The following is a 16,046-nucleotide window of genomic DNA, read 5'->3' as shown; positions in this document are numbered from 1 at the left end:
AAGGTGGAATTTAAATGTGAGAAAATAAAAAATAGATACATGTGTATATAAATTATAATAAGGCTCAGGCAGTTTAAAACACACCTGCACAGCCTGATTCCTTACTGTGGAGGTACAATACAACAGAGACAAGATACATTCATTACTCTGCTTGATCTGGTAGAAAAGGATTAGTCACAACCTTAAACTCTGGCACTGACTGTGTTCTTCCTCAACCGTGTCCTATTTGCATGCTATATGTGCATGTCCTCCACCAATTGGACAAGAGTTCCCCAGCTGTGAATAACAACTACATTAACTAAATATAACAACACTTTACACAATGCCCATTTTGAATGTTCTCCTTAACTCATTTTTGACCAGTGCAAAAGGTTCCTCTGAGGACTCCAGAAGAACTATGGGCCATGCACTGATTTGGCTATTGGGCAGTATAAACATGCATTAAATAAACTAATGCATTCAAACAATATCCATGGACAAAGCAATGCACCATTAAAGGAAGTAGCCATCATCAAGGGACTTTCTCTGCCTACATTCCTTCCTATAAAGTCAGTGAGAATAGAGGGCTTGTGTATCTTTGGGAATATTTATTTGCACTAATGATGTTTTTGAAAGGAAATGTGAACTTTTTCATTCTTTTGTCTTGCTGTTATCATTTGAATGCATTTCCATGCAAAATACCACAATTTCTTGCTGCGCTGAAGAACAGCTGTAATTACAAAGTCAAATGCAATCATTAAAACAGCAACAATTGCTTGACACCATCTTAGATTGCTCATTCCACCCAAACTGGAATAAGTGGTTTTGAATAATATACTAATATTGAATGCAAAGGCTTGATATCATTGTCCTTTTCCACTCAAGGACTACCTCTGCACACCTTGTAGATTAACTGCACACACCTCTTTAGGTTTTTGGGCTAGGAAGATGGCAAGGTTTTAATTCTGTGGGTTGCTCTCCACAGCAGGCTACAACCAAAGTTTTTAGCCATTAGCTTGACCTTCTGTTTTCTGACTAGTCTTATTATGTGCACATAGAGATAGAGGCAATACTAAAAATGAGTTGAAAATGACTTCATTCACTTTCATTATGGCTGGCAGGCACCAAGGGACTAACAGACAAGAAGCAGGGCATCCGTGTATGAACTTGAGTTTGCTTTAAAAATCAGAGAGCTAGAAAGAAAGGAGAGCGGGGGCACAGAGAAAGAACAGTAATAAAGTAGAGGATACAGAAAACAAAAACATGGTTGCTGTGAAAACTGTGGAACTAAAAAAACAAAAAAAAGGTGTGATCTAATTTTAAAGACTTCTAAGAACTTTTTTTTTTTTAAAAAAGATATTATGGCTTAAAAATAATTTATGTGATTAATGTAGGGCCCCCAAGTGCTCATGTAATCATGAGTTTTAAGGACATTAGCATACTAATAGTCACATGCACATCTGGAATCAGATGCAAATATAGTTTTATAGTAAATTCCTCCATCCCTGTGGGAAGACTCATAAATTCACAAGATGCTTTTGAACTGCCATTCAAAACCATTCACAAATCTTTCAAACAGGTGTACTGTATTTATAAAGTATTCCTTACCAAAATGCTTGAGACCAGGATTTGGGATTTTCAAATTGGAAAGGCGGCGGGTGGGGGGAATACTTATACTTGTGTATACATACATAAAGAGATGTTTTGTAGATAGCAGTCATGCCCAATTTTGAAATGCATTTATGTTTCATATATACTTTATACACATAGTTTGATGCTAATTTTATACCAATAATAATCTATTCTATGAAAAACAACATTTGTGTATAATTAACCACCAGACAGCAATGGTGTCACTATCTCAGCCAACCACGTGGACAGATTTTGGAGTGTGGGGATTTCTTGAGAAGGGAAGCCCAACCTCTAATAACGTTTGCATTACTTGCATTAGGTTTGATTTGTACAAGCAGCATATTGTGTCTAGGGTTTTAAAGAAAGGTGATGCTGAGAAAGAGTTTTTGCAGTTGCATATTAGGCCAATTTATTGGGAATGGGATCATGGACAAAAAGTGAGGTTGACATTGGTGTGAACCCCAAAGGTGATTTTAGATTACCTTGATGTTGTCTTGCCAGCGATGGGCTTTCTGAAACCTCTCTGCTGCATCAGCCAATCTCTGAAAGTAAAAGAAGAGAGGGGTGAGTTCATACAAAGGAAGGTCCAGTTGCAATACTGAACCATCACTTATTTCATCTCCCCTCTATCAGATGTGGAATCGGCTACATTATACCTCTGCAGCTTAGTAGATAAAAAGGCATTTTGGACCCCTACCATGATAGCCCTGTTATGCAGAGAGAGTAATCACAAGTTTATAGGGTTCCAGGCCCATTGTCTAGATGCAAATCCGATCTTGTTTAATTAAATGCTTGAATTAGTGAAGATCTCTTTGATTTGCATTTCTTTTGGTGCTGTATTTGTTTTCCTTCAGAAGCACGATTGGCTTCTATTGGCATATGAACATAGACAGCAGTCGGTGGTAATACTTGCCTGCCATTCCTACTCCCTCTTCTTACCATTGAAGTCACTTTATATAGGTTTTCCCTCCCTTAGGTCATGCCACCAACTTAACTTTCTAAGCGGTTTTATGAATAATTTGAGATGGCTGAAATTCAAGACCCTAATGAAAGAGTCATCGTAAGTTGGAGGTAACTTGAAGGCACACAAGAGCAACAAGTTAATACAGCAAATTTCATTGCCTAGCATAAAGTTGACATAGCTATACCCAAGTCAGCATGATGAAGAGCTGGTAAAAGTAACAGTTTTTTTGTTTACGCTGGTTTATAGTCACTGAAATGAATTTGGATGGATCACTCATAGTATCAATCGGTATCTGAGGATACTGTTGTTCACATATGTCTAAATAGCCATCCCAGGCACAATGCACCAGACATTCACAGGAAATTCTTGCAGGGGGATTGGGATTCAGTGAGCAAACTCTTCTTTTAATTACAGAACCTCTACTCAGAGATGGCATTTAAAGATAGCCTGACAAGATCTAATCAAGCAGGGTGTTAAATGCAGATGCAGGAGCCAGCTTCTTGGCTTAAAATGTGTGAGATTTAAAGGGGGAAGAGGGGAAAAGAAGGGGAAAATCCATAGTGATTTTTAGTTTGTACTTCAAGTGATTGCAGAAGCACGCCTCATTACTTAGCAAGAAGCCAGGAGGCAGGATTTCAGCACCATCAAGTGTGGTGCTATGTCTCATCATTCCAGCTGCCCCTTTGGCCATCACAGAAGCCTAAAAGAGGCAGGAGGCTGCAGCTCTTTCCAAGAAGGTCAATGACAATATGATTAACAGTTTCCCGCATCAGATTTCCATGAAATTGAGATCTCTTCCTCATTAAACTATTATAGCAACATGATTCCACGTAAAATGCCAAGGTTGCTTCCTATAGAATCCCGGAATATGAAATTTCTGAATTCTAAATAGCCCTTTCTAAAGAGCCATCTTGGTACAGTGGTTTGAGTATTGGACTACAACAGTGGAGACTAGTGTCTGGATCCACATCTGGTCGTGGAAACCCATTCAGCGACTCTAAGCAAGTCACACAGCCCCAGAAAACCCTTAGGGTCATATAAGATGGAAACAAATTGAACACACACACACCAACAAGGTGCAAATCAAGAGCCAGTGTGGTATAGCAGTTTGAGTGTTAGACTTTTGGATATTTGGGTTTAAATCCTGACCCAAGAATGGAATCACACTGGATGACCTTGGGCAGGTCACACTCTTGACAATGGCAAACCTTCTCTGGATAATACTTGCTAAGAAAAACCTGTGATATAAAGCCTTAGGATTGTCATAAGTCAAAAATGACTTGAACACACCTAACCACAGCATGGTGGAAATACTAGGATTCCAAAGAATCAAGCAGTTCAAATGCTACAATGGTGTGGTGTGAAATGGGGGAATATTTGGTCAGCCTCTTGGGACTTCATAAAAGTGTGTTAGTGGGCCCGTGATACATTACCATGAGAACTAAATATTTGGCACTGGTTTTTTCGACATTGGAACAATATGGGAACAAAAAAAAACTCATTAGAAAAATGACATTCTTTCCTCTCATCCTCCACTCTTCCTGGACAAAGGGAATGGCTATTCCCTTTAGTGCAATTATAGTTGATCCTATAAAATGTATGTTGCCTTTTGATTTTGGATTTAGTTTTATTGTTATGAACCAACCCAGTTCTCTTTGTTTCGATTAAGGTGAGGATATCTATGTGAAGGAAAGACCAGCAAGTTAGGTAGACTAACAGTAGACATGAGGAACTACATTTTGGACTCTGATACAATCTCAGACTGATAGCTGATTTCCTGGAAAAGTATTTTTCTGACATTTTGACCTGGGCCCCACAAGTAAATAAACCTGCCCTTATAAACCCCTCATTCTACCCTAATACAATGAATCCTCAGCATACTGCTAAGCACACATATAAGCAATATGTACTTGAATTTAAGAAATACTCTTAATGTCACGGTGTGCAGCCCTTCAGATGAAGGTATTTAAATAGAGGCATGGTGGATGTCTTTCTGGAGCGCTTCTGCTGTTTCTTCCTATATACCAAGGGATTGTACTAGATCATCCTTGGATTTACTTCCATGCTATGGTTTTATGTTCTGGAGTGTAACCCCCAGCATTCCTCACCACTGATTAGGATGGCTGGGAGCTGATTTCCCTCAATATCTGGAAAGCTACACAATTTCCTGCCCTTTTGAATGGGTACCTCAAGAGTAGGCCTGGCTCTGTCTCCTATTTTTATGGGCCATTCCCAGGCAGGAGAGTTGGGGTAAGTTCTCCAGTTTTGGCATGTTCAGCTCTGGGCAAGTGGAAAGAGCTGGGTGCAAATTCTCCAGCTCAACCAGAAGAGTAGCAACTTCCTACAATTTGCAAGGTTTCAGGGATTGGTTGCTGCAATTTGCAAAGATTCTCCAGAACTACTGTATGTAATCACACAGCTTCGTCTTTCCCTCCCAGCTATATTTTCAAAGCATACTCACTACTCCATATACAATCTCTGGCTAAATTAAATGTTATTTAATCCATTTCCACAAGGAGATGAACAACTGTTGTTGGTATTTAAGAAGATTCCTGTGCCATGGTCTAAAAGCATGTTTAAGCATCTCAGACCTATTCTCATAGAAAGCTAGAACACACTGGCATAGCCTTTGTTTTCCAGTCACACGGTCCCCCTAATAGCACCCTCTAAACACAGATCCTGCTATCTACTTATTCCACCATCTGTTAGATCATACCTATCAATCTGTGCTTTGCCCTTTGTAGGCCATTTTTGATTGTAAGAAGTGTATAATTCTGAGAATTGGGTCATTATTGTGTGAGTCCATTTTGTGTTTTCATTACTGTGCCATTTCACAGTTGAAAAATAATGCAGTTCTGGGTTACTGTGTCCATGTAAACTTCTTTCATCTATCGTGATAAATATGAATGACATAATAATTATGGATATAACAATTCCCAGACTTATATTCATTAGTTTATGATCCCATGGGATTGTTCTCAGAGCCAAACCTTGTTTTAGGATGCTGGAGTCACCAGAACTCCAAGGGTTCAAATCTCTGACAATCTCTGTCATTTTGAATACAGTGCTCCAAATCATAAAAGGGGGGTAATGGTTAGGTTAGTTGCAAGTCCTTTCCATCTCCTAATTGTACCTTTTAATTCAAAGGTTCTGGGATAATTCTGAACATGAAATCCTACACACTATTCAATGTATACTAGAAATCTAGTAAAAGAAGAAAAAAAATCTCCCTGCCATGAAAATAACTCCCCTTTTGTGAAACTCACCTCAGAATCCATCAGGATCTTCCTGTGGGCCCCAACCTACAGCCTGAGGAGCATTGCCCTAGAAACTCCATTGAGGAGCAGTAGTTTACAGTTGGAGAGTTTCAGCTATATGCTTATACTTCACTGGCATATTCATAAATTGAAAAAAAAATATCACAAAATGTCATGGGGACAATAGGGAACCTTCTTCCAAGTAAAAGCAAACATATGTAAGCATGTTGCTACTGGTACTGCAGTCCTCTTTGTTCAGAGATGGCGAGCATGGGAAAGATAATACTGTCCTCTTACTATGGGTGAAGCACTCACTTGTGAATTTAGATATTTATCTTCTTATAGATTTATTTATATCTCACCTTTAAAAAAATAAGCATCCCCAAAGATAAGAATGACCAATTAATGAAGCTCACCCTAGAGCCTTATCCCCACCCCTCCTGAGAGTCAAAGCAATGCAAAATATACTGACTGTAACATATATGCAAGAGGCAGCCTAAAACCAGTCACAATGTGTTCTCACATCCAGATATGTACAGCAGGGACAGCAATAATATGCACATTGTGCTTCAGAGCAGCAGCCTAGAAATTCAGTAGCTTTTACCCTTCAAGCAGGGGATTTAGATATTCAAGCTTCATTCAGGAAGTATTCAGGCAAGACACCTTCTGTTCAGCAGCTCTTCCACCTGAAGCTCATGGAAATCATTCTCAATGTCTTCCTCTTTACAAATGGCTCATTGAAAGGTTTCCACAGTAGGAGACAGGGAGGCCTTCTATGGAATAGTCTGGTAGTTTCTAAGAGAGTTCATTTCTGTTTGACCCTGGGGCTCTCCCCCAATGTTTTTCAAACCAGTCTGGGGATGTTAGAAGAAGCTTTTTTCTCTGCTACATTATTTCAACGTGACCTTGCTTTTTCTCTTTCTTTGCTGTTTTCATTGTGAGCTTCTGTTCCAAAGAAATGATGGTGGTGGTGCTAGTAATAGCAGCACTATTATCTGTCTATTCTCATTCTCATTCCATCCTTCATGAACATATTTTCCTTTACACACAGGTATGGTCTGTGGTCGAGATTGACTACATAGAAACTACTTCGGAGGAAGAATTTGATGACTTAATTATTTTGGAAGACTTCAATGGAGTCATTCATTGTGATTTAGAGAAGAGTAAACCCCAAAAGAAGACAAAAATAAAATTACAGGAAAATAGGGCTATTCTTTGACATTCTAGTGGAACACATCTGATGTTTCTATCTGAAAAAACTGTGCTCACAAAATATGCATATATCTCTGTGTTTAAATACTGGAGAAAATGGGTTATGAACAGTCACACACATTCCAAGTCAAACATTCAAACATAGATCCAAGAATAGGAGGCTCACTACACTGGGAAACATGCAAAAACCCAGAGAATTTTACATCTGTCCCAGAAGCAACAGTATTCCATGAGGTATCATTACATTATTTTATAGGCATATTTTCTTTTTTTAAAAAATTCTAAGCTGTTTCTGAACAGGCACAGTCCTGATACTGAAATATCATGCACTTGGTTCCTTCAAAGAGTAGTTTGAAATTGCTTTTTGTTTGAATTCAGAATAATACTAGCAGAAATCAGATTTTCAGACTTTTATCAACAGTCATGAGATCTTGAAGCTCACTCTTAAAAAATAATACTGCATTTTTACCAGACAGGGCATTGAGAATGATTAAAACTAGAGTATCATATAATGAGGACAGTGGCAATCCCAAAATAAACAGTATTCTCAGATACCGCTATATACTATGAGTAGTCCATCCAAATACCTCACAAAATAGTAAAATTCAATATGAAGGCATAAAGCCTCTTAGAATTGAAATAAAACCAAAATTATGATAGTAAATATAAACAAGTTCTGCTGCCCCCCTTCCCATTCATGTGTTCAGAACTAAATCACTGTACTGAAAAGAAAAAAAATCATTGGGTTTCTTCTTGTTCCCTGTGAATTGTAATGTCTAAAGCCACTTTAGTCCAGAGCAGAAATAAAAACCTCAGCACCGTATTTGGCAAATGGATCAGATGCACTGGAAAATCAAGGGTTTGGAGAATTGTCTACTGCTGCTATTTCCTCACAAAAGGGTGTGTTGGTGTTTTTTTTTTAAGTTCTCCAAGGATGGACAAAGCTCTTGCTTTTCACCACTCTACTCAGAGAAGGAGACGATGCCTTTAAAAAAAGTGTTACGGTACAGTAAAATAAAAAAATACATTGAGCCATAGATAAACAGACTCTGATTTTTGAGGTTGATTTTTTCACTAAAATTTCTAGCAGTATACATGAATATATATAGAATCTTAGAACCATAGAACAATAGAGCTGGAAGAGACCACGTGGGCCATCTAGTCCAGCCCCCTGCCATGCAGGAAAATCAAAGTATCCCTGACAGATGGCCATCCAGCCTCTGTTTAAAAGTCTCCAAGGAAGGAGCTCCCACCATACTCTGAGGCAGAGAGTTCCACTTTTGAACAGCTTGTACAGCTAGGAAGTTCAGGTGGAATCTCCTTTCTTATAATTTGAACCCATTGCTCCTACTCCTAGTTTTAAGGTCAGCAGAAAATAAGCCTGCACCCTCTCCCTTGTAACATGTTTTCACTTATTTGTACATGGATATTATGTCTCCTGTCAACCTTCTTTTCTGCAGGCTAAACATACTCAGTTCTTTAAGACACTCCTCATAGGGCGTTGTCTCCAGACCTTCGATCATTTTAGTTGTCCTCCTCTGGACACATTCCAGCTTGTCAATATCTTTTCTTTAACTGTGGTGACCAGAATTCGACAAAGTATTCCAGGTGAGGTCTAACCAAAGCAGAATACAAAGGCACCATGACTTCCCTTGATGTAGACACTATACTTATTTTGATGCAGTCCCAAATCCCATTGGCTTTTTCAGCTGCTGTATCACATTGTTGGCTCGTGTTCAACTCGTTGTTCACAAAGACTCCAAGATTTTTCTCACATGGACTGTTGTTGAGCCAGGCATCTCCCATCCTGTATCTTTGCATTTCATTTTTTTCTGCATAAGTGTAACATCTTACATTTGTCCTTGTTGAAATTCACTTTGCTAGTTATTGCCAATCAGTTTTCTAATCTGTTAAGGTCATTTTGAATTTGATCCTGACCTTGGGAGTATTAGCTATCCCTCCCAATTTGGTGTCATCTGCAAACTTGATAAGCACACCCTCTAAACTTTCATCCAAGTCATTAATAAAGAAGTGGAATAGTACTGCCCAGGACCGAACCCTGCAGCACTCCAATAGTCACTTCTTTGCAGGATGAAGAGAAACCTTTTGGGTTTGGTTGGTCACCTAATTACAGATCCACTTAATAGTAGCATTTGACTAGTTTTCTTGCAAGAAGGTTATGGGAAACTCTGTTGAAGGCTTTACTGAAATCAAGATGTGCGACATTCACAGCATTCCCTGCATCTACCAAGCTTGTAACTCTATCAAAAAAAGAGATAAGATTAGTCTGGCATTACTTGTTTTTGAGAAATCCATGCTGACTTTTAGTAATCATGGCATTTCTTTCTAAGTGCCTCCTTAATGATTTGCTTCAGAACCTTCCCTGGTATTGATGTCAGGCTGACTGGACAGTAATTGTTTGGGTGCTCTTTTTTCCTTCTTGAAGATGGTTCTTCAAGAATTCCTGTTCTCCAAAAACTCTCAAAGATTATTGCCAGGGTTCTGAAATGACTTCTACTAGTTCCTTAAATACTCTTGGGTGCAGTTCATCTGTCCCTGGAGACTTGAATCCATTTAGAGTATCCAGGTATTCCTGGACTACTTCTTTACTTATTTTGGGCTGCATTTCCCCTATTACCCCATCCGCTCCATATTGTTCAGTTTTCTCCCTTTGAAAGAAGACTGAGGCAAAGAAAGTGTTGAGCAGCTCTGCCTTTTCCTTATCCCCTGTTAGCATTTCACCACCTTCTCCACGCAGAGGCCCCACCGTTTCCTCTTTCTACTGACATAACCAAAGATGCCCTTTTTATTGGTTTTAATCTCTCTGGCAAGCCTGAGCACATTTTGTGCCTTAGCCTTACAAACTTTTTCCCTACATTTGTTGGTTATTTGTCTGAATTCCCCATTGGTGATTTTCCCCTTTTCCATTTGCATGTTTCTTTTAAATCTTAGCTCAGCTAAAAGTTCTTTAGATATCCAATCTGGTTGTTTTACACTTCTCCTATTTTTTCTCCTTGCTGGCACAGCTTACAATTGTGCCTTCAGTATTTCACTTTTAAGAATCCCCCATTCATCATTAACTCCCTATTCTTTTAGCATTCCTGTCCAAGGAATCACACTTAGTATTTCCTTAAATTTCCTGAATGTGTAGAATGCGTGTTTGACTTCTGTTAGTTTCACTCTTCCTTTGTATCACAAACTCTAGGAACACATGGTCACTCCCACCTAAGGATCCTACAACTTCCCCTCCATTGACCAGATCCTCAGTGTTGGTTAGGATCAGATCCAGAATAGCTGACCCCCTTGTTGCCTCTTCTACCTTCTGGACAAGAGTATTGTCTGCAAGGCAAGTGAGGAATTTGTTGTACTGTGTACTCTTGGCAAAATTTGTATTTAGTATGCATTATTCTTCACAGGATGCTGAATTTCAATTCCCATCATGCTGCATTACTGGATATGTTGTCTAGATCTGATGGCAGTTCCAGTCCAACAATATCTGCAGAGTCGCAAGTTCCCCACTTCTGATTTCCAAATTGGGACAGGAATCCTGGATATGTTGTTCATGTAAGTGCTATTTCAGGAGGTCCATCTGTTAAACCATTTCATGAAAGGAAATTTTAAGTCTCAAATAATTGTTTAAATGCTGTTTGGAGATGGATAAATGGAGATTACTCTCATCTAAAAATTCCAATTTTTTCCTCCACTTTCCATTAAATTATCCATTAATTGGTACTAAAAAGAGCTGTGTGAATTCTTTTCAAAATGCATGAAAATCAGACAAGTGCACCAAACTTTTAAGAAATTATTTACAATTGCTACCATGTTGTTCTCTGCCATTCATCTGAGTTTAGATGCATATAAGTGGCCTGTGGCAGGTAGAAGAGTTTCCCACAAACCTGTGTACTAGAGTTCAACCCAAAGCAAGATGGGGAAATAAATTAAAGTGCAGAGAATTGATTTGTATAATGAAATTGCTCAGAGGTAGCAGGCAGTTGGGGTGTTTAATTAAACCAAAATATGTGGATATATGGAGGCCAGAGACTTATCGGGGATCAATTTTGCATCAGCAAGTAAATTAAAAATAGAAAGCAAAATAAACAACAGGCCCCTACTGGCACCAAACATTTTTTTACACTACACATCTGTAGCACCTTGACACCACTTTATGATTCCATCTTGTGGAATCCTGTGGTGTAGATTCATGAGATATTTAAAATACTTTGCTCAAGAACCCTAATGGTTCACTAAATGACCAATTCCAGAATTCTGTAGGATGGACCCATCAAAGTGCTATGAGTTTATATGCTGAAATACACCCAGAGAAGGAGAACATGTCAGGGAAGAAGAACAGCTGTGGTCTATCCACAAGGTCTATCATAGATAATAAATGCATTTATATCACAAAAGAGTGTGTTTGAAAGAAACAGAACACAGAAACATGATTTAATTGCATGTATGAAAAAGGACAAACATTTCTGGAATGTGTGGCAACCCTACAGCAAACCTATTACCAAGTTTCTACTGGCATGATTTAATTAGCAGAACTTAGCCTTTGTCTTTATTTGGAGGCCAAGGCCCCTTCTACACTGTCCTTACATCCCAGGAGCTGATCCCAGATTATCTGCTGTCAACTAGGGGTCTCCATGACCAGTGCAGATTCTAATATAATTAAATTAACAATAGAATTAAAGACAGCTAAACGTTAGACCATTAAAATAAAACAATAGATGAACAGTACAGCATATTCTGAAAGATCCTTTCCACTGTGAATGATCAGCTGAAACAGGGTGACACTGAACAACTGGGATGCCACATCTGAGAAGACTCCTTCCCATATCCCCTCCTGCATAAAAGAGGGTCTCTCCTGCAGATCTCAGTCCTTTGACAGTCCTCTGGGAGTTACCAAACTATTTTGATTTTGGATGTCGATATCCTTGCCTTGAATTCAGAAAAAAAAATTGGCAGCCAGTGCAGCTCCTTTAAGACCAGTGTTATCTCTGTCTAGGAAATGCCACAGGTGCACCAATCAGAGTGGCACCAAATACTATTAGAAGGTGTTGGGAGATCCAGAAAAGATTGATGGGGTAGCACTCCTCTATCTTTCCTCTGGAGTAGGTTGTCAATCAGAATGTCTAAGGCTGTGCCAGCACTGTGCCCTGGCCTGGAATCACATTGATTTTAGGCTAGTTAATCTGTTGCCTCCAAGAATATCTGAAGATGTCCAGATATCGCACACTCAAGCACATAAGCAAAAAAGGGGAAAATATGTGTTTTTTTAAATTTAATTTTAGTTGTTAGGTTATAATTTGTGTTTATATGTTGGGTTATTTAAATTTTGTTTGTATGGTTGTTGTATTCGGGCATTGAATGTTTGCCTTTTATGTTTGGAATCCACTCCGAGTCCCTTCGGGGAGATAGAATATAAATGCTATTTTATTATTATTTTATTATAGTAGTGATAGGACAGCGGTCCTCACACACCTATGGGTCTATAGAAATACAATCAATGTACCCCTTTGGGAGGCATCATGTAGTAGTTTTGCGTACACTTATTTCAGAGTCTGGGGACTTCATGGTCAACATCACACTGTCTTCATTAATGCAAGCACCTTCATATGACATAATGAGGCATTTGCCACTTCTTTGACCCAACTACTAGATTTTATCAGATGGACAAGGGTCAAGCATGGTGGAGTTCTTAAACCTCTGCAATAACTGTAGTGTCAAGCTCTGAGCAAAGTCAGTAATTTTCTACTCAAAGTGCCTGGCTCATATTTTAATGCAGGAAAGCCTAGTTATCACTGCACATTACCAGACACTGATCAAACAAAACTGAGCAAAACTGCTTCATGGTAGCTCCCAGTGGGGATACTCTCCATTGTATCTGTCTCCAATATTCTCTAATTTCTGGCATATCTAATGCCCAACGGACAGAGGTGGAAAATGATGTCTGAAGATCTTCCAGTGATTACCTGACTTTAGCTATCTCTCCATAAACATGAGCAGCATTATTAATGGGTTAATTGCATGTAGCTGCTTGGGACCAAAGTCTGTGCATATCTGCAGTCAATACAAATTCATTGTTGTCCTTTCTCCTATATAGCACAATCCATCCTGTTTCCTTCCCACAAGGGAAATTTTATTCAGACACAATAACAGAGCCTTGCATAGCAAATGAAAAAGTAATTATAACTGCTATGAATTAACAATTAACACTAGATCTGAGGGTAGTGATAATTGATAACTAATATTTTGCTTATTAATATAAGCAAAATATTCTGAATAATCCTGAAAACTTGTCATTTTAAAATGGTTGCATGCAGCAGCCATTTTAAATCTGCTACCATTTCTTCCCATTTTGCTTTTTATTTCAACCTAAAAATATCAACAATATACAACAGATGTTGGACTGTTATAATGGACAACATTCAACATGACCATGTGATTAAAATTCAGTTTAAAGATGAGTGAATAAAAGTTGCCTACAAGGAATTTTTGAAAAGGTATTTTCTGAGCAATGCTAAGATAGTATTATCCATGTGGTTCTAGGCAACTCATACTATAGAAAAACTGGAAGAGACTTTGAAAGTCATCTAGTCTAGTCAGTTCAATGCAGATTGAACAACAAAGGCTATAAATATGCTATATCTAAAAAATCCCCCCAAGCCTCCCAGTACCTACCTAAATTGTTCCAAGAAAAGGGATCCCATCACCTCCTAAAATCTATATGTCAATTTTTGTACAACTAGGCATATTATGAACCACTCCTTGGTTCTGGTCCCCTCTCAGGATCTATAGAAGAGCAGTCTGCAACATCATTGGCTCACCGCACAGAAAGGCAACAGAAATCTGCACTTGCCAACTGATTAAACTATACATCAAACAATTTCTGCTCTGCAATACAAGTTTTTGAAGGCTATTGTTCTACAATGTCTAGAAAGGATAGTGAAGCAAATTATTAGAAACTTAACACACCACAAAAAGTCTTGCCACTTGAATGTCTAGAACTTTGCAGTCAAAGAACTGTCAAACTGACAGAGAAAGTCAGCCTTTTGCTGTCACATGCAATTCTTATTTTATGATCTTACAGGCCTTTTTCTCTGTCTCACAACCTTCATGGGGACAGTTAGTTATTCCCCAGCCCGACTTCTTCCTCTGAGAGCTGACTAGTTACAGATCCTGGCCATGTAGGGGGGTGGGAGGGTCCCAGAGGAAGGGGGTGCCATCCAAGTCGTGTGGGGGAGGAGAATAGCGGGCCACCAACATCCCAGGGAGAAGCGCAACAGAGTTCTTGCGACCCTGGAGAAGGTAGGTAGTGGTAGGCTCCATGGCAGCCCCCTTGGTCTTAAGGTCCTGCTGATTAATGCCAGATCCGTTAATGGGAAGACCGCGGCCATCCAGGACTTGATCCTGGATGAGAGGGCGGATCTGGCATGCATCACCAAGACCTGGCTGGACAAGCTGGGGGGAGTAAATCTCACTCAGTTGTGTCCACCAGGTTTCGGAGTGCATCAGCAGGCCAGACAAGGGGGGCGGGGAGGAGGGGTCGCAGTAGTCTTTCGGCAATCCATCGCCGTGATCAGATGCGCTGTTCCGCAGGCTTCTGGGTTTGAGTGTGTCCACTTGAAAGTGGGGAGCCGTGACAGTGTGGGGTTCCTGCTGGTGTACCGCCCACCCCGCGACCCAGTAGATTCCCTGTCTGAGCTAGCGGAGGTGGTCTCTAATTCGGCCTTGGTCTCCCAGCGCCTGGTGGTGCTGGGAGACTTTAACATCCACGCCGAGACCACCCTATCTGGTGCAGCTCAGGACTTTACGGCCACCATGACGACCATAGGACTGTCACAAATAATATCTGGTCCCACTCATCAAGCTGGACACACTCTTGACCTTGTTTTTGTGGCGGACAACGAAATGATTAGAGTGGAAGATCAAAACATCCTTCCGGTGTCATGGTCTGATCATTATCTGATCAGTTTTAGACTTGCTGCGACTCTTAACCTCCGCAGGGGTGGAGGACAGATTAAAATGGTCCGCCCTAGGAGACTGATGGATCCGGATGGATTCCTGAGGAATCTTGGGGCTTTTCCTGCCTTGGAGCCTGGCGATTCCATCGACGCCTTGGTGACTCTCTATAATGGGGAGATGTCCAGGGCGTTAGATGTGATCGCACCCGAACGCCCCATCTCGTTGCGTTGTGACAGGCCATCTCCCTGGTTCACCGGGGAGCTGACTGTGATGAAGCATGCGAGAAGGGGGCTAGAGCGCAAATGGAGGAAATCTCGGGTCGTGTCTGATCGAGCACGGGCTAAAGCCTCTCTTAAGGCATACTCCGTGGCTATACGGGTGGCCAGGAAATCATTCATGACCACCCGGATAGCGTCTGCAGCAAATAGATCATCGGAGCTGTTTCGGGTCGTGGGGGAACTCCTCCACCCACCTGCGGTGGAGGAGGTCACTGATGACCCAGCAGCTCGGTGTCGCGATTTCGCACACCATTTTGCAGGTAAAGTCGCTCAGATACGCCTTGAGCTCGACTCCAATTCCACCGCAGTGCCTGTTGAGGTGACAGAGGCATCTGCTTGTCCAATTTTGTGGGATTCTTTTAGGCTTGTTCTTCCTGAAACCATAGAGGAGGCTCTTGGGGCTGTGAGGGCGACCACCTCACCTCTAGACCCATGCCCATCTTGGCTCATTAAATCAGCCAGGGAGGGGTTGGTTGACTGGTTTGTATTGATTATCAATGCATCATTGGAGCAAGGGATTTTTCCATCTGGTTTGAAACAGGCTGTGGTTCGTCCACTCCTCAAAAAAGCTTCCCTTGACTCCACGGTGCTGAGTAACTACAGGCCAGTCTCCAACCTCCCTTTCTTGGGTAAGGTGCTGGAGCGGGTGGTCGCCTCGCAGCTCCAGAGTTTCCTAGACGATACCAACTACCTAGATCAGTCACAGTCTGGCTTCAGGCCTGGTCATGGCACCGAGACAGCCTTGGTTGCCTTGGTGGA

At 40.5% G+C, this 16,046-nt stretch overlaps 1 protein-coding gene across 3 annotated transcripts in view; it reads right to left on the bottom strand.

Moving 5' to 3' along the window:
- CACNA2D2 (calcium voltage-gated channel auxiliary subunit alpha2delta 2) overlaps nucleotides 1-16,046 on the bottom strand; it is an 809,616-nt gene that overhangs the window by 315,028 nt on the left and 478,542 nt on the right. For all 3 annotated transcript variants that reach the window (XM_067463620.1, XM_060765787.2, XM_060765788.2), the window contains exon 4: nucleotides 2,094-2,153. In XM_067463620.1, the coding sequence (XP_067319721.1) occupies nucleotides 2,094-2,153 (60 nt within the window). The remainder of the gene's footprint in view (nucleotides 1-2,093; nucleotides 2,154-16,046) is intronic.

The sequence above is a fragment of the Anolis sagrei genome, chromosome 2 (assembly GCF_037176765.1).
Source record: "Anolis sagrei isolate rAnoSag1 chromosome 2, rAnoSag1.mat, whole genome shotgun sequence".
Classification (NCBI taxonomy): Eukaryota; Metazoa; Chordata; class Lepidosauria; order Squamata; family Dactyloidae; genus Anolis; species Anolis sagrei.
The sequence above is the reverse complement of the archived record's forward strand: the minus strand, read 5'-3'. Positions and strand labels throughout refer to the sequence as shown.